A 19,333-nucleotide genomic window follows, 5' to 3' on the forward strand; every position below is an offset into this window, starting at 1 on the left:
ACAGCAAAAAAATTTTTTTTATAAAAGTAGAATGTCATTTTAAATTGCTGAGACTTTCACACATGAAAGTCATACCGTTTTGCTAATCATTGTCCTGGACCTGGCTGGGTACTTTGGGAAGTGCTTGGTTCTGATTTTCCTGACATTTTGGGCACGTCTACACTGGCAAAGTTACAGCGCCGGTCAGAGAGCGCAGAAGGAAAACCGCTGTTGTGTGTTCACACTGACAGCTGCCTGCGCAATAGCGTGTTCACACTTGCAGCGCTATTTGGAATGGTGCACTCTGGGCAGCTATCCCACAGAGCACCCTCTTTCTCTTTTGCAACTAAGACTTGTGGGAACACGGAGCATCCTTGGTCCAGTCCCAATGCCCCTTGATGCGTTGCTTCGCATCCCAGCAATCCCTGTGCTTCTGTCCATGTTTGGCATTATCTTTCAATGGTTTCTGTACGGCGTGCCCTGCCTCTTTCAGGTTGCAAGAATGGATCCCTAACTGCTGACCAGTAAGCTGCTCGCTCTGACCAACACGTCACAAGTGACAGTGGAGTTATTCCTTAAACTACAAAGGCAAGAGGAATACGAAGTTGATCTTGCCATACGTAGTAGCTACAACAAGAGATTGCTTGTGGCATTCACGGAGGTGCTGACCAAAGTGGAACACCGCTTTTGGACTCGGGAAACAAGCACTGAGTGGTTGGATCGCATTGTGATTCATGTCTGGGATGATGAGCAGTGGCTGCAGAACTTTCGCATGAAGAAAGCCACATTCATGGGATTTTATGAGGAACTCGCCCCAGCTCTGCGGCACAAGGACACAAGAATGAGAGCTGCCCTGTCATTGGAGAAGCGTGTGGCAATTGTACTGTGGAAGCTGGCTACTCCAGACTGCTACTGATCTGTCACTAACCAGTTTGGAGTGGGAAAGTCGACCGTTGGAGTCGTGTTGATGGAAGTTTGCAGGGCCATCTATCGCATCCTGCTCTGAAAGACCATGACTCTGGGCAACGTGCGTGACATTGTGGATGACTTTGTATAAATGGGCTTCCCTAACTGTGGAGGGGTGATAGATGGCACTCACATTCCAATTCTGGCACCAGATCACATAGCCACCAAGTACATTAATCACAAGGGGTATTTCTTAATGGTTCTCCAGGTGCTTGTGGGTCACCATGGGTGTTTCATGGACATTCATGCAGGCTGGTCCAGAAAGGTGCATGACGCATGCATCTTTTGGAACACTGGCTTGTGCAGGAAGCTGCAAGCAGGGACTTTCTTCCCGGACCAGAAGATCACTGTAGGGCAGTGGTTCCCAAACTTTAACAACCTGTGAACCCCTTTACTAAAATGTCAAGTCTTGCGAACCCCCTCCTAAAAATGAATATTTCCAGGGATTTTCTCCTTTATCTGAGAATAAATTATAAAAGCAGTGATCTTGGAAATATAAAATTTATTTTTATGACATGCTTATTACACACTATTTATTATTAATTACTTATTACAGTATTTTTATTACATTATGAAAGCGGCAACACTCATCCAAGATCTCGCTTTTGTAGCTTATATCACTTTGAAAAGTCTGTTATAAGAAAAGGCTCCTATGTTTTATCAAGGAGTATCAGATGTGAAACAGTATGAAGGTATTTAAGACGCCAACTCAAAGAGTTCCTCCGACACAAGCATTCAGGTCTTGAGCAGTCCAGTACAACAAAGCTTAAACTTGTTCTTCATCATAATTTTAAAAACAATACTAGCTGCCTATTTAATTTTTAAAATATCCACCTCCCTGTTTTATAAGGAGTCTTGAAGTTTAAATCTCCTCAGTGTGATAAATATGCTTGCTTTGATCTGCTTAGCTCTTGGAAGTCCAGGGGCTACGGGCTGCTGGCCCCGTGCTGCCTGAGGTCACTAGGGACAGCTCTGTCCGCCATTAGGGAATTTTCCCCCGAGAACCCTCTGTAACATTTCACGGACCTCCAGGGGTTCTCGAACCCCAGTTTGGGAACCACTGCCATAGGGGAAGTTGAAATGCCCATTATGATCCTGGGAGACCTGGCCTACCCTTTAATGCCGTGGCTTATGAAACTGTACATGGGGCAACTTGACAGCAGCAAGGAGCAGTTCAATAACAGGCTGAGCAAGTGCAGAATGACTGGAGTGTGCATTTGGCCGTTTAAAAGCCTGCTGGCAATGCCTGTATGGGAAGCTGGACATGGCTGATGACAATATTCCTATGCTTATAGCTGCGTGCTGTACGTTCCATAATATTTGTGAAGGGAAGGGTGAAAGCTCAAATCGGGGCTGGACCGCAGAGGTTTAGCGCCTGGAGGCTGAGTTTGAACAGCCAGAGACCAGGGCTATTAGAGGGGCACAGCACGGGGCCATAAGGATGAGGGATGCCTTGAGGCAGCAATTTGAAGCTGAAAGTCACTAATATTTGCTGCTATGCTTGGGATTGCAGTGCTTGTAATGCTAGGAGGTGACTGGTGCACATGATGCAATAAGGGGGTTTAACATAATTGCATGTTGCTTTGCAGTGCTCTTTTTGCTTTCACTTAATAGAATAAAGATTGCTTTCAAACCAACATGGTTCTTTTATTAAAAGACAACAACCAGAGGAGAGAGTCAAATGACAAAAATACGTCAACAGGAAGGGGGGTGGGGGAAGGTGGAAGGGAAGGTCTCCAGAGGAGAAGGGGTCCCGGGATGGCTACAGATTTGTGTATGTCCAGGGATCATACCCAGCCTTCTCCTTTGGAGTCCAATGCAGCGGGTGCTGTACTTCAGCAGGGCCAAACTGCAGAGGGATGGGTGTTGAGTGCAGTGGGTAGTGGGAGTCCACACTGCTGGACTGTGAGGAGTGGAATGCTGTGGGTAGAGAGTGGAGCCAGGAGGTTGATAAGTGTGTTGGCAGTGTGGGTTGTGGGGGGGGAGGCATGGGAAAGAGTTTTGTAACAGCGGCTGCAGGGGAGGGCAGGCACGGAGCTGCTTGGTTTGAAGAGCTAGTATCACCTGGAGCATGTCCACTTGGCACTCCATAAGGTTTAAAAGCCGCTCCATGGCTTCTTTCTGGTGTGCTGCGTTCCCTTTCCGTCCCTCTTCTCGCTGTCCCGCTACTCCTTCAATTCCTGTTTCTCAGCGGCAGAATGCATCATAACCTCATGGAGAAAGTCCTCCTTAGTTCTTCATGGCCACTTTCTAATTCTGCACAGCCATTCTGCCACCGATAAGGGAGGCTGGCCTCTCAAGGTCATCTCTGTGAAGTTTAAATACAACATTTTACAGAAGCAGCATTTTTTGCAACACAGACAACACTGATTCAGTGCTTTAAAACACAGCCAGTACTCGCACACCTGTCACTAACTGGCTGACCCCAGGCAAGCACACATGAGCCACAAGACCCCCAAAATGGTGAGTAACCACAGGGCCACGGTGAGCCTGTTCTGCTGCTCAGAATAGGCATGCAGTGGGAGACAAGCCTGCTTTCTGCAACCCTCCTGCCCCCGGTAATTGCTTCAGCAATTCTCAAAATCAGATCCACTTACCAGGGGCCTCCTCTCTTCTTTCCGCTTTGCCACGATCAACTGCTGTGACTAGCTAGGCTCTTCCGGAGTAGAAAAGAAAACCTGACTGCATGCATCTCTGGCCTCCAAGCCATCCTCTGCCTCTGGGTCCCCCTCCCCCTCTTCATCCAAGATTTCCTCGTCCTGGCTCAATCCACTCTCGAATGGCACATGAGCCAATGAAGTATCCGCAGGGGCCTTTGCAATGGAGATGGGGTCACCACTGACTATTGCGTCCAGCTTCCTTTGTAGAACCAGCAGCTTGTGGGCGCAGCACTGGAGCAGCGGTTTGCCTCCCATGCCTTATGGTAGGCATTCCGCAGCTCCTTCACTTTTACCCTATACTGCAATGTGTCCCAGTCATAGCCCCTTTCTGTCATGCATCATGAAATCTGTCTGTAGGTATCCTAATTCCTACGGCTGGAGCGCAGTTATGACTGCACCACTTCCTCTCCCCAAATGCCAATGAGGTCCAGGAGCTTGGCATTGCTCCAAGTGGGGGATCGCCTGGTGCGTGGAGCAGGCATGGCTACCTGGAAAGATGCACTGAGACCACTGTATATATCACCGAGGAAAGAGGAAGGGGACTTTCAAATTTGCAATGTATGGGGTGGGGATGATGGTTGGTCACCTGAGGGCAGGTCAGTAGAGTTCAAATCGATGACCAGAGAGGCGAGGAGGTATTGTGGGACACCTCCCAGAGGTCAGTCACAGCGCTGTAGTTGCCACGGTGTCTACACTGGCACTGCAGTGCTGTAGCCCCGGTGCAGAAAGCTCTACGCCTCTCGTCGGGCTGGTTTTTTTAGAGTGCTACAACTGCGCAGTTTCTGCGCACTAAGTGACTTGGCAGTGTGTGCACCTCAGGAGTTACAGGGCAGAAAGCTGCTTTACTGCGCAGAAACTTGCCAGTGTAGACGGGCCCTTTATTGACTGCTTGGTAAATGTTTTATTGCCTTCAAAGTCTTTTACTTACCCATTTAAATAAATCCTGAACTGTAATCTAACCCCACTGTGCCACTTTGGCACAGAAAAAAAGTGAGAGATCTTCCTAGCTGAGGATCCCCTTACTATCATTTATAATAAGACTCCTTTACATCACTCTGGCCTTAAAACTTTCACAAATTTTATGCTCCTGGGAGAACTGACTGAGAATGGGAACAGTTGATTAACAATAGGAACAATTTCTGCCTCCGAGAATGAGGTCAATTAACCATCAATAGCAACTTTAACAACTTTGCTACACAGTCAGGCTGCTACATCTGTGCCTCAGCGAATGAGATCACTTAACTCAGGGAAAGTCTTCACTGGCAATGTTAAAGCATTGCTGCAGCACTGCTTTAATGTGGCTTGTGTAGTCGCGGCATAGTGCTGGGAGGGGGCTTTCCCAACACTCAAAAAACCCACCTCCACGAGGGGAATAGCTCCCAGCGCTGGGAGCCCTGTCTACACTGGCACTTTACAGCGCTGAAACTTGCAGTGCTCGGGGGGGGGGTGTTTTTTCACACGCCTGAGCGAGAAAATTGCAGCACTGTAAAGTGGCAGTGTAGACAAGCCCTCAGGCAGGCTGCTTCATTTGTGCCTCTAGCGTTCTTCCTGCATAATAAAAAGCCCTACCCTTACACGCCAGGGAGCTGCAGTTGCAAGAGAGAGGGACAGAGTATCTCTCTCGCTTGTTGGCACGCACGTATGCCCAGCCCTGCTCCCTGCCCCCCAGACACTCCCAATGGTGATCACCAAGGCACGCACGCCCAGCTTCCCTCCCCCGTCTCTGAGGCTGCTTCAGGCATGCTGGAAGAGGGGTGTGTCCCCCAGCAGATTTTTTTTTTTTTTTCATTTTTCTGTGCAGGGGGCACAGAAAAATGCAGGCCATATGAATTCTGTGCTTTCGCAGAGGTGGAGAATCCCCCTCCTGGAGTAATTTCAGCAGCTGTGTGGTTGGCAAAGTAAAGGTATGTGTGTTAATGGGGCGTATTGGGGCATTACTGAAAGAGAGCAAAGTTAAGGTTGCCCATGAACACTTAACTATGCATTTCCTGGTTTTCAGACGTTTGAGTTTTGCTCAACTCAATGTTCTGCATGACATATCAAGCAGCCTTAACTCTGTATTAATTTAGTGTTTTGCCATTGAGTATAAATAATCTACTAACTTTCCCCTCAGGATGGTCTGAGTTTGCAGATGTACATGTTGGAATTTGTTCAGTTTTTAGTAATTTGTTCTAAAGTTTCTTGCTTTTACCTCTTTGCCTGCAAGTCTCAGAGGCAAACACAAAACTTCAGGTTTTTTTCCTTTGTGTGCTGTGGAGAACATCAAACCTTTATACATAGGAAGGAATGCTTGTTTTGCAACAGTTTGCTGAAGTACTATCAGTCTTTTCCAGATTCTTAGGGTAACTTTTATTCCTAAATAGTGATGTCCATCTTTACATTTTGTTTTGCAGGAAGGAGTAAAAACAGAGAATGACCATATCAATCTAAAAGTAGCTGGCCAGGATGGATCCGTGGTGCAGTTCAAAATAAAAAGGCATACACCCCTAAGCAAACTAATGAAGGCTTATTGTGAGAGACAGGTACATGTTTAACACAGCTTTTATATGTTGTGGTCCAGTATTACTAATAAATTCATCATGCTGCCTGAGAGTCAATAGGATCACTTATCTTATGAAAGACCTTGTCATTATGGAAACTTTTCTTTTCATAAAATGTGTTAAATACCAATGTTCCAGAGAATGAGTAGACCCCATTATATGGGAGTATGGTAGAATATGTATTTTGAGGCCTAACTTTCTCTCTCTGGTTTGAAAAATTTAGTTTGTTATACTTTAATCAAAATGACTTTCTCCTCATCCAGTGCTCCTAGTTCTCTAAAATTGGTACTAGGGGCCAGAAACTTCTGAACTCTAATCTCAACTCTGACACTAATTCCTTCTGTTGCCTTAGATCTCTTAACCTCTATGTTATAATGTATGTAAAATCCTTATGCACCTGACAAGTGTGAAGTGAGGTTTAAGAAGTTTGCAGAGTGCTTTGAAGATGAAAGGTAGTTGTCTGTCTTTTCCTTTTGTTTTTTCACTCTGGGCCCCCCCCATGTTTTTTGCTGTCTCTCTATCCCCCTGCATCACTCTGCTGTGGTAGCTTAGGCCTGGTTTACACTACGAGTTTGTCGAATTTAGCAGCATTACATCGAATTAACCCTGCACCCGTCCACACAATGAAGCCATTTTTGTCGACATAAAGAGCTCTTAAAATTGATTTTTGTACTCCTCCCTGATGAGGGGATGGGCGCTGAAATCGACATCGCTGTTTCAAATTAGGGTTAGTGTGGATGCAATCTGACGGTATTGGCCTCCGGGAGCTATCCCACAGTGCACCATTGTAACCGCTCTGGACAGCACTCTGAATTCGGATGCACTGGCCAGGTGTACAGGAAAAGCCCCGGGAACTTTTGAATCTCATTTCCTGTTTGGCCAGGCGAGCTCATCAGCAGAGGTGACCATGCAGAGCTCATCAGCACAGGTAACCATGCAGTCCCAGAATCGAAAAAGAGCTCCAGCATGGACCGAACGGGAGGTACTGGATCTGATTGCTGTATGGGGAGACGGATCTGTGCTATCAGAACTACATTCCAAAAGATGAAATGCCAAAACATTTCAAAAAATCTCCAAGGCCATGATGGACAGAGGCTACAGCAGGGATGCAACACAGTGCCACGTGAAACTTAAGGAGCTCAGACAAGTGTACCAGAAAACCAGAGAATCAAACGGATACTCCGGGACAGAGCCCCAGACATGCTGCTTCTATGCTGAGCTGCATGCAATTCTAGGGAGGGCCGCCACGACTACCCCACTCCTGTCCGTGGACTTCGATGATGGGGTACTCTCCGCCATGCCTGAGGATTTTGTGGACAGGGAAGATGAGGAGGAGGACGAGCTTGAGGAGAGCACACAGCACACCGTTTTCCCCGACAGCCAGGATCTTTTTATTACCCTGACTGAAATACCCTCCCAACCCAACCAAGCCAGAGAAGGGACCTCTGGTGAGTGTAGCTTTTTAAATATAATGCATGTTTTAAAAGCAAGTGTTTTTTAATAATTAATTTTCCCTGAGGACTTGGGATGCATTCGTGGCCAGTACAGCTATTGGAAAAGTCTGTTAACGTGTCTGGGGATGGAGCAGAAATCCTCCAGGGACATCTTCATGAAGTTGTCCTGGAGGTACTCTAAAAGCCTTTGCAGAAGATTTCTGGGGAGAGCAGCCTTATTTTGTCCTACCATGAAGGACACTTTACCACGCCATGCTAGTAGCAAGTAATCTGGTATCATTGCATGACAAAACCTGGCAGCGTATGGTCCCGGTGTTTGTTGGCATTCAAGCAACATCCATTCTTTATCTCTCTGTGTTATCCTCAGGAGAGTGATATCGTTCATGGTAACCTAGTTGAAATACGAGAATTTAATTAAGGGGACATTCAGAGGTGGCAGTTCCTACTGGGCTATTAGCCTGTGACTGAAAAGAAATCCTCCTCCGCAGTTAGCCAAGAGGTGTAGGGGGAGAGGGAGGGCATTGGTGCTGAGCTGTTCGCGTTTGGCTAGCAGTGATCTTCCCTGATACCAGCCACGCGGTGGGGGGAGGGGTAAGCGATCATCCCAGAGAATTGGATTGACGGCAGGGGGGTTAGTTTGGTTTCTGCTGCTGCAAGTTAACATGAAAACCGCAGCACCAAGTGGCCAACTCAACAGGCTTTGCTTGATATGGGAAAGGAGGGCGCTGCTGTTATGAAGGTTGCAGAAGCCGAAAGACTATGGCTTATCACGGCCACCTGTAAGCCAAATTCTGTTGCCCGGCACTGCGTGTGTGTGATCTCTAACACCAAAGCCACAGGCACTCAGTATACGATGCAAAATGTGACCTTGTACCGAAATCACATGTGCTATGTAATGTGAATAGTGTTGTTCACTATGAAAGAGTATAGCTATTGTTCTGTAAAATGTATCTTTTTTTAATACTTCACTCCCTTTTCTTCCTCCCGCAGCTGCAAATGTTTCAAGCCTCCCTCCTCCGTCCCAAAGGGTATCTCAGATAAGGCGGCGAAAAAAATGCACGTGTGATTAAATGTTCTTTGAGCTCATGCAGTCATCCGGCACTGACAGAGCTCAGCAGAATGTGTGGAGGGACACAGTAGCACAGTACAGAAAAGCGGCCAATGAACGTGAGGACAGGAGGGACGATCGAGATGAGAGGTGGTGGCAGGAAGATCAGAGGAGGCAGGATGCAACGCTGGGGCTACTGCGGGATCAAAAGGACATGCTCCGGCGTCTGTTGGAGGTTCAGGAACGGCAGCAGGATCACAGACTGCCGCTGCAGCCCCTGTTTAACTGCCCTGCCTCCTCCCCAAGTTCCATAGCCTCCTCACCCAGATGCCCAAGAACATGGGAGGGGAGGCTCTGGGTACCCAACCACTCCACCGCAGTGGACAGCCCAAGCAATAGAAGGCTGTCATTCAACAAGTTTTGAAGTGACGTTTTCCTTCCCTTCTACCCTCCTCCCACACCCCACCCAGGCTACCTTGTGAGTTATCTCCCTATTTTTATACCCAATTAATAAAGAATATATGGTTTTTAAATGATAGTGACTTTATTTCCTTTGCAATCAAGCTGTGATCGAAGGGGGGGAGGGCGGGTGGCTTACAGGGAATTAGTCAACCAAGGGGGTGGGTTTCCATCAAGAAGAAACAAACAGAAGTGTCACATGGTACCCTGGCCAGTCATGAAACGGGTTTTCAAAGCTTCTCTGATGCGCAGCGCTTCCTGCTGTGCTCTTCTAATTGCCTTGGTGTCTGGCTGCGTGTATTCAGCGTATTCAGATTTGCCTCAGCCTCCCACCACGCCATAAATGTCTCCCCCCTTACTCTCACAGAGATTGTGGAGCACACAGCAAGCAGCAATAACAATGGGAATACTGGTTTCGCTGAGGTCTGAGCGAGTCAGTAAACTGCGCCAGCGACCCCTTAAACGTCCAAATGCACACTCTACCATCGTTCTGGACTTGCTCAGCCTATAGTTGAACAGCTCCTGACTACTGTCCAGGGTGCCTGTGTATGGCTTCATGAGCCAGGGTATTAAGGGGTAGGCTGGGTCCCCAAGGGTAACTGTAGGCATTTCAACATCGCCAACAGTTATTTTCTTGTCTGGGAAGTAAATGCCTTCCTGCAGCCGTTTAAACAGACCAGAGTTCCTGAAGACATGAGCGTCATGAACCTTTCCTGGCCATCCCACGTTGATGTTGGTGAAACATCCCTTGTGATCCACCAGTCTATGTACTGGCTGCCCTGGTGGTCCGGTCCCAAGATAGGGATATGTGTTCCGTCTATAGCCCCACCACAGTTAGGGAATCCCATTGCAGCAAAACCATCTACTGTGACCTGCACATTTCCCAGAGTCACTACCTTTGATAGCAGCAGCTCAATGGTTGCGTTGGCTGCTTGCATCACAGCAACCCCCACAGTAGATTTGCCCACTCCAAATTGATTCCCGAGTGACTGGTAGCTGTCTGGCGTTGCAAGCTTCCACAGGGCTATTGCTACTCGCTTCTCAACTGCGAGGGCTGCTCTCATCTTGGTATTCTTGCGCTTCAAGGCAGGGGAAAGCAAGTCACAAAGTTCCATGAAAGTGCCCTTACGCATGTGAAAGTTTCGGAGCCACTGGGAATCATCCCAAACCTGCAACACTATGCGCTCCCACCACTCTGTGCTTGTTGCTCAGGCCCAGAATCGGCATTCCACGGCATGAGCCTTCCCCATTAACACCATGATCTGCAAATTGTCGGGGACCGCGGTTTTAGAGAAATCTGTGTCTATGGCCTCATCGCTCTCGTCACCGCGCTGCCATCGCCTCCTTGCCTGGTTTTTCAGGTTCTGCATAAACTGCACGATAATGCGTGAGGTGTTTACAATGGTCATAACTGCTGCGGTGATCTGAACGGGCTCCATGCTTGCCATGCTATGGCGTCTGCTCAGGCAATCCAGGGAAAAGGGCGCAAAATGATAGTCTGCCGTTGCTTTCACGGAGGGAGGGTTGACTGACGACATTTACCCATAAGCACCCACAACAAATTTTTGGCCCCATCAGGCACTGGGAGCTCAGCCCAGTATTCGAACGGGCAGCGGGGACTGTGGGAACTGTGGGATAGCTACCCACAGTGCACCACTCGGAATGTCGACACTTGCCACGGTACTGTGGACGCACACTGCCGAATTATGTTTAGTGTGGATGCATGCACTCGACTTTATACAATCTGTTCCCAAAAATCGACTTCTTTAAAATTGGAGTAATTTCATAGTGTAGACAAGGCATTACTCTCCCTTCCCCCACTCAACAGAAAGCTACATACTGCCAGGTGCAGGGGGCATGTGCTATTCCAAAATACAGTAGAACCTCAGAGTTAAGAACATGTTGGGAATGGAGGTAGTTTGTAACTCTGAACAAAACATTATGGTTGTTCTTTCAAAAGTTTACAATTGAACATTGACTTAATACAGCTTTGAAACTTTACTATGCAGAAGAAAAATGCTGCTTTCCCTTTATTTTTTGAGTAGTTTACTGTATTTGTTGGGGGATTTTTTTTTTGTTTTCCCCTCTACTGCTGCCTGATTGTGTACTTCCTGTTCCAAATAAGGTGTGTGATTGACTGGTCAGTTCATAACTCTTAGGTTCTACTGTAGGTGTCCTGCTCATACAGTGCCTGCCCTGGGATATCAGACTAACTTAGAATTTTGACATCTGTTTTGATTCATATACTACGACATGCATATAGCTCTTCTGTAACTTTAAATCTTCTGAATTCTGATTTTTACACATTATAGCAAATACTCCTAATCATAAACTTATTTTATTTGGATTCCATATCTCCATATTTCATGTTAATTATTTTAACTTCCAGGGTTTGTCAATGAGACAGATTAGATTCAGATTTGATGGACAACCAATTAATGAAACTGACACCCCTGCACAGGTATGAAAATACGTTGTAATAACTGTAGCAGAACTCTGTATATTTTTAGATGTGTCTGCACCTAGAGAAAACTATTTTAGGGGGCATTTTGATAGAAAACTATCTCTGTTGTAGGCAGTTCCCAAAATGTGCAGTAGGATTCCTTTTTCTTTAAAATTTCTCATAATTGTTACCACTGGTGGAGCTTGACCCAATTAGCAAGTGAGAGTACTAGTGTAGACATGGCTCCAAATAGCTGCCAGAGTTTTAAGGATTGTCTTACAAACCATGCTCAGAGTAGGTCTAGACAATATCATGATTAAAACGCAGGTGGCTGCTGGTGCCTTGTCTACACTAGTGCTACCACCATTTCTGCCACTGCTGAAGCTGAATCAGTACTGGCAATAGTGATAAATTTCAGGGAGGAGAATTCCTGGTATGGACAAGACCTGTGGTAGGGAATACAAGAAACAAAACCAAGACATATTCTGGATTGTGTGGATTGGACTAATGAGTCCTCCTTTGGGGTTGAGAGAGAACAATAAATCACTGACCAAACTGGTTTGTTCTGGCTGTGGGAATGCCCTGCAAAGCTATTTTGTAATTGGATGTGAAAACTATCAGCCTAGATTATCTCTCTCAAAAGGGACACCCTGACTGCAGCTGACTGGAGTGCACCCCAGGATGGCTTGCTGAAAAGACTAACTTTTTCTGTGCCCACAGAGTATAACCCTTGTAGAATTAATGGTACTACTCATGTGAATAAACTGTTCACAGTGGTGAGCAGTTAGTCACTTGAGTAAAGGGGTTCACAATCTGGCCCTTTGAGATTAGTTCCAGACCCTTGCTGTTCAGAAGACAAATTGAACTGCACAGTGGTTCAAAGTGCACTGCTGCAGAAGTTGGCTGGGAGTGGAATGAAGTTTGGGGAGATCTGTAGATTAAATCAACAGAAACCACACCTTTAGCAGTTAGAGAGGAGGAAACAGAGCAGAGAATCTTGTCCCAGGCTTCTTGGGGAAGTATACTGAGGGTATGTTTACACTACGGCGGCACAGCTATGGCGCTTCAGCTGTGCCTCTGTAACATTGTAGATGATCCCGATGTTGACAGAAAGGGTTTTTCTGTTGATGTAGGTGATCCACCTCTCCGAGAGGCGGTAACTAGGTTGATGGAAGAATCCTTCTGTTAACCTAGTCATGTCTACACCAGGGGTCATTTTGACCTAGCTATGGTTCTCAGGGCCTGAAATTTTCCACTGCCCTGAGTAACGAAGATAGGTTTGTCTAATTTTTCAGTGTAGACCAAACCTGAGACTGTGGGGAGCAAGGGTGTGAATGGAGGGCCAGAGTTATGCCTGTCGAGCAGGAACAGTCTGTGCTGTGTGTTGACGCTAAAGGAAAAGCATAGACTGACATGAAGCCCTTAATGCCTTGGATCTTAGACCCCACTTTACTGCCTAAATCTGGGATCTTGTTCTCCAACGCAATGTCAGTCAGCCTGGAATGTCTTGGCTGAAGGGAGACCAAGACAACTTGTGACTGGAGCTGGGAAGACACTGTGGTGAAGGGGTGATGTTGCTTTCTAGTTGGGTGGAGAGGGGAATTTAATAAGCATTAAAGTTTAAATTTAAACACTGCTTTTTAATGAGTAATGCTATTAACAATGCAAGAACTAAATGCCCTTTTAAAATATATAGCTATGTATATATTAAAATATTTGTGCATTAATCCAACAGCTGGAGATGGAAGATGAAGATACTATTGATGTGTTTCAACAGCAGACAGGTGGAGTGTGTTAAACGTGATCCTTTTGGGAAGAGGAATTTAAAGACCCTTGTCACACCTCACTTTCTCATCTGTCCTTGGATTTGCTATTAAATAGTAATGAATGAACATGCCAATCACACAGGATTCTTCTAAAACTTTAGAGGACATTTACCAAAATTGTTCTGCTGTCCCTCTGACATACTGCGTGTGCAAGTCTAAACTGTATCTGCAGGGATTAACCTACATCTTAAATTGGGCCAAATGGAATTAACTTTTCAGTTTAAGTAAAATATGGGTTGTCTGTCTGCTGTTACCTTGTTTATATAAACCTGTGGCCTAAGTAACCACCTATATTCTAGGACATGAATTGTTCATTCCTGGCTCTTGTTATATTATTGCCCCACTGCATAATTCTAATCATGTAAATATATCCTCACTTCAGTAGTGAGTTTAAAATCTCCTCCTACAATAGGGCAAGGGAAGAAAAGGTTATTGATTTAGAAGTTTTTACTATGTGTTGTAAACACAGTTATTATTGTAAAACTTAAAACCTATGATACAAGGACTGTACATGCAGATATGAGGCTTAGTATAGAGTAAATGTTTAAAATATTGCAAATGTACATGTGCTTTGTCATAATCTGATAAAATAGACTGAAATTTAAGTTTTAAAAAACAAAAATGAAGGAATTGCCCAGAATTAATGTCAGCAACCAGAATGCTAGTCCAAACCTACTGGTGTTCATGACTGAACACTAGTGTATTATGTTCCGTAAGAATAAAAAGAAAAAAGTCCATCGTCACAGCTCACTATCCATTTATTAGGTGATGGACAAAAAAATGTGTAACTTGTCCCTGTCATCCCCTTTAATACAAACATAGAAGTTGTATCATTATTACTCACTTGGTACTAGTAAATATGTGGCCTCTGGTTTCTTTCAATATGTGTTTCTTATGGATAAATGTGGTCTTATATAAAACAAAACAAACCCCTAACAGACAGACTCTTGATGAGCTTATGGCCAAGTTGTATGTGCAGAAGAGCTATTAAAAGATTGCTAAGCACAAAAACCTTGAAAAGGTAATTTAAGGTTCTTCTGAGAAATTTCTGCTCTGCTGCTTCCCAAAATGTATTGAATTTTAAATGCATTTATGTGGTGACTTTCAGTTCTGTATGATGTTTTGGGCTCTACTCCAAATGAAATTTTTAAAAGGTCATTCTATTATCCTTCAATAGGTTGTCAATCGCTGCTTGATTAGGTCATTATCTGCCTTTTATATTTACCTGACCAATTTGACAACATTAGATCATCACTTTGCTTGAAATCTTGCTGGGAAAAGTCCTTATTTTCTTTTTCATTTTATTGTATATGGGCTAGGGTGGGATATTCTGTTAGAGCTCATAGTTTAGTCACCAATTTGTACATTATTTGTTGTCCTTTACTACTGTATACAGTAAATATAGTTTGGTACTCTGTCTCATGGCTTATGTTTAATGCTGCTGCATTTCTGAAGGCTTTACTTGACATGAGGTCACTGAAGTGCCATTGCTTTATTTGTTACCATATCTTGCATTGAAATCCTCACCTCTGATAAAAAGAAAAGGAGTACTTGTGGCACCTTAGAGACTAACCAATTTATTTGAGCATAAGCTTTTGTGAGCTACAGCTCACTTCATCGGATGCATAAGCTGTAGCTCACGAAAGCTTATGCTCAAATAAATTGGTTAGTCTCTAAGGTGCCACAAGTACTCCTTTTCTTTTTGCGAATACAGACTAACACGGCTGTTACTCTGAAACCTGTCACCTCTGATAGTTCTAATCAGCTACACTGAACATGATAATAGGTACAGTGAATGCACAGTTCAGGGTACTTATACTCACAAGCAACTAGGGTTACAGTAAAGGCACACTCGTCTGGTAATCCAAACTCTACTATGGTTAACTGGTGAGGAATATCTTTTGTGTGTTTTGTTAATTACCTGAACCAAAAAATAATTGGGCAGGAGCGTTGGAAGATTTCCAGGTTTCTCTGTAAACAGCAGCTGTGCTGAGTTGTTCAAGAGGCCAACTCAACGTAAGAAACATACCTGTAACTGAACGTGAGAAACATACCTGTAACTGAACTTACTGAGATGCCAGTATGACAGCAGTACATTGTTAGGTTTGCTTCTAGGTATAAATACAGAGCATTCAGGGCACACAAAGACAAGTGATCCCACCAAACTAAAAAAAGCAACATCTTTCATTGCTTGTGTGTCAGACAACTTTCACCATCGCCAGTTTCCCAATGAAAATTTTGCGGTAGCTATTCTTTCTCTCTCTGAAGCGGTTTCTAAAGAACAATTGCATGCAGCTTTTCCCTTTTGATGAATTAGAGTATTTCCCACAGTGCGAAACACATCACCAGACACTAGACATGTTCCACTTCCTCTGAGATAAATTTGCAGAGTGAAATTCAGCACTGGTGTTTCCCAGTGTAGAGACAGCTTTGACATTTTACACACAATGTACCATACTTGTCACTTTGATGTATGTCATTTTTTGTCTTCAGAAACAGCTCCTGTAGCCCTAAGCAGGGTAGCTAGAACTTATCTGGCCTGAGAGGGACTAGATCATTCAAAAATGTGGGGGAAAGGAAAACAAGTACTCAAAACAGGCCCATTGTGCTGAGCAGACAGTACTATCTGTGAGGTATACTGCTTTCTCAGGGAGGTGGGGCTCCCCTTTCCAAGGTTTCACTTGAAGGGGGGACTGAATCATTCAGGAAGCTGAAGCTTGGAGTCTACTCTGTAGCCTAGATCTCTGAGAGCAGCAGGAGGAGTGGAAAATGTGGATCAGGAGAAGAGGGAACCTGTCTTCTCCTATCGCTCTGACTACTACTCCACTTAGAGTGGTCAGATTCCATCTAGCTGAACTGGTCTACAGGCTCATGTGACTGCAGCTAAGCCACGCATGCCTGAGCAGCAAGACAGCCTACAGCTCTCAAGTTCTGCAGGTATGCAATTACCAAAAACTAGGGGACAGTTTGAATTTCCCATCTTTCAGTGAGATGTTACATTTTACAATCTGTGTGTGCCTGCAGGGCTCTCTAATCTATCTAGCAAAGCCATAAGAGAAGCCACTGGCTGGAAATAGAAACTAGACCAATTTAAACTCCAAGAAGAAAAGGAGTACTTGTGGCACCTTAGAGACTAACAAATTTATTTTTCTTTTTGTGGATACGACTAACACGGCTGCTACTCTGAAACCTGTCATTAAATTCCAAGGAGGCACATGCTTTTTACAGTGCAGGTAAATTAACTATTGGACCAAAATACCAAAGGGTGAGATGGACTCTCCATCATGTGAAATCTTTAAGAAATGCTCTACTTCACCCAACATACAAGAATCTGAGTGAAAATTTGTGGCCCGTATTACGTAAGAAGTCAGAAGGGTGTTGGGTGCTAGCTCACCAGCCCATACATCAAAGAACACACTCCAAACTCAGGATTCTACGCCCTGTTCTTCACAGCTTCAGTTTTGTCTTTAAAATGAAACTGTCCACGACCTCAGTTGTGTTCCTTCCCCCTGAACTGGAGTCTTCTGGAGGTACCCACTTACTCCCTACTAAATTGCATCCAGGAGGCTACCTGCCTGGGAGTCAAGGTGAGCTTTTTTTTCCTTGGCCTGCCCTCTGCAGTTTTCACCTTGGCAGATCATCTCCCCTCCCTAAGAATTGTATACAAATAGGGTTCTTTTCCCCCACACCAGAATCTCCTGCAGGAGTCTGTCTACTCACCACAGCTGTCCAGCACAACTACTTGCTGGCTTTTTGGGGCACCAGATCTTCAAGTTGTCACCTGACCCCTGGTCTCACAGCATCAACTGTGCAGTAGCTGATTAATTACAGGTGGGGCCCAATGCCCCTTGAAGGGCAAGCCACCCTCAAACCGGTATTTCTGGCCTTGAAGCCTATGACTATTAATAAGACAATCTTAAAACCTTGTACACGTTCCAAATTCAAACCTGGTCTAACTGGTGCAGGTAATGGAATTAAACTGGGATCAGCAGTCTAATGCGTTCAGTGAAAGAGGTTAAAGTAGAAAGGCATGTCTGTGTGTGTGTATTTAGCCATTCTTTTCTGATGCTAAATCCTCCACCTCTGTAATTACAGTCTTCTGCATAAAAGGTGCTTTATCAATGTGAGTTATTACAAAAGGTCATGGACATTGCCAGGGTTCCTTCCCAACTCTGAACTCTGGGGTACAGATGTGGGGACCTGCATGAAAGACCCCCTAAGTTTATTTTACCAGCTTAGGTTAAAAACTCTCCCAAGGCACAAATTCCGCCTTGTCCTTGAACAGTATGCTGCCACCACCAAGTGATTTAGACAAAGAACCAGGGAAAGGACCACTTGGAGTCCTATTCCCCCAAGCCCTACACCCCCTTTCCTGGGGAAGGCTTGAGAATAATTTCCTCACCAATTGGTACAGGTGAACACAGACTCAAACCCTTTGATTTTTTATTTCTTTTAAGGACCTGATGGATCTTAAGAACAGAATTTTATTTAAAGAAAAGGTAAAAGAATCACCTCTGTAAAATCAGGATGGTAAATACTTTAGAGGGTAATCAGATTCAAAACACAGAGGATTCCCCTCTAGGCAAAACCTTAAAGTTACAAAAAACCGGGATAAACCTCCCTCTAGCAAAGGGAAAATTCACAATTTGAAAAGAAAAGGTAATTTAAAGTGCCTTGCCTTATTTACTTACTCTTTGTAATATCAGAGACTTGTACAGGATGGTTTATAGGAGAAGGAGTTTTTTGACCTGATGCTTCTCTGCTTTCCCCAGAGAACATACCAACAAAGCCTTCCCCCACACAAGATTTGAAAGTATCTTTCCCCATCGGTCCTTTTGGTCAGGTGCCAACCAGGTTATTTGAACTTCTTAACCCCTTACAGGTAAGGAGGAATTCTAGGCTACCCTTAGCTGTATGGATATGACAGACCTTTTCTCCCAACTCCCATAAGGCTGAGTCAGCAAAGGAATAAAGAATGCTCATGAAGCACTCAAATGTGCTGTCATGAATTCTAAGGAACAGCTGGAGCAGGCCCTGGAATCACAGAGACCAAGTAAATAGAACATTTTTCGATTTATTTGCACGTATAATGCAATGCTTAGCTGCAAACTGCTGAACTTTGCCAACCCAGAATGTTCCAGATTATAAAGGTGCTGGAGTTAGATAGTGTTGCTGTACCTTCTTAAAGCAAAACGCACCCACTGCCCAGCCCATGGAAAAGGCATATAGTGCAACCCAATCACAGCCACTACTCCAGCCTGTGGCAGACAGGGGGTTCAAGCCCCTGAATCTAGGTAATCATCGATCCTATGGACCTTCTCCTGGGCTTGTTCTGAAGTCTCCCCTTCATGCAAGTCTATTCTGAGCTGAGGCTGAGCCCTGCTATGGTGTATAACATGTGCAAAGGCCCCCAGCTATAGCCATTCTGCCCCTGTACACAGCATCACTGGCAGGGCTCAGGTGGTGTGCTGACCCTCAGCACTGGGCACATTTCCCCACAGTGCTTGGTGTGTTAAGAGTGTAGGCCTGCCTAGTGTACCTCACCTCTCAACTTCCTCCGCATCACATTCTCCCTCCTACCATGGGCAATACTCAAGATTATAGCATAGCAATAGCTCTACTATAGTCTGGTTTGGCAGGGTTCCATTTTAATCGATAACTGTCTGTAGATGTTGATTTCAGCTGACACACTGACATTACTAAAAAGAGGATCAATGGGTCACAGTCTGTGTGCCTGTAGGGCTCCGTGGCCACAAAGCGAGCTCTCTGCAACCCTTCTGCCATAGGAGTGGCTGAGCAGGTTTGTGATAACGGAGCTGCAGAGGGCTCCCTGCAGGCACAAGGTGCGGGAAAAGGCTGCGGTCCTGGGTCGTGGTGGGTCAGAGCAGAGACCCCCGGCTAGGACTGCAAGGAGAAGGAAGAGATCCCAGGTGCGGGGGAGGCCACGCTGCTGCTGAC

At 45.2% G+C, this 19,333-nt stretch overlaps 1 protein-coding gene and 1 long non-coding RNA gene across 3 annotated transcripts in view; both read left to right on the top strand.

Annotated features, from left to right (window-relative positions):
- LOC125642220 (small ubiquitin-related modifier 3) overlaps positions 1 to 14,792 on the top strand; it is a 27,434-nt gene extending 12,642 nt beyond the window's left edge. The window contains exons 2-5 of one of the 2 annotated variants that reach the window (XM_048863190.2): positions 473 to 1,006; positions 5,999 to 6,127; positions 11,496 to 11,567; positions 13,285 to 14,792. In XM_048863190.2, the coding sequence (XP_048719147.2) occupies positions 992 to 1,006; positions 5,999 to 6,127; positions 11,496 to 11,567; positions 13,285 to 13,347 (279 nt within the window). In that variant the 5' untranslated portion in view covers positions 473 to 991 and the 3' untranslated portion in view covers positions 13,348 to 14,792. The remainder of the gene's footprint in view (positions 1 to 472; positions 1,007 to 5,998; positions 6,128 to 11,495; positions 11,568 to 13,284) is intronic. The other variant, XM_048863191.2, reaches the window with a different exon arrangement.
- On the top strand, positions 6,134 to 9,180 carry LOC142073193 (uncharacterized). Its single transcript, XR_012669918.1, has 2 exons — positions 6,134 to 7,593; positions 8,590 to 9,180. It is a non-coding gene; the product is annotated as an uncharacterized LOC142073193 (long non-coding RNA).
- Positions 14,793 to 19,333: the final 4,541 nt, after the last annotated feature.

The sequence above is a fragment of the Caretta caretta genome, chromosome 9, assembly GCF_965140235.1.
Source record: "Caretta caretta isolate rCarCar2 chromosome 9, rCarCar1.hap1, whole genome shotgun sequence".
Taxonomy (NCBI): Eukaryota; Metazoa; Chordata; order Testudines; family Cheloniidae; genus Caretta; species Caretta caretta.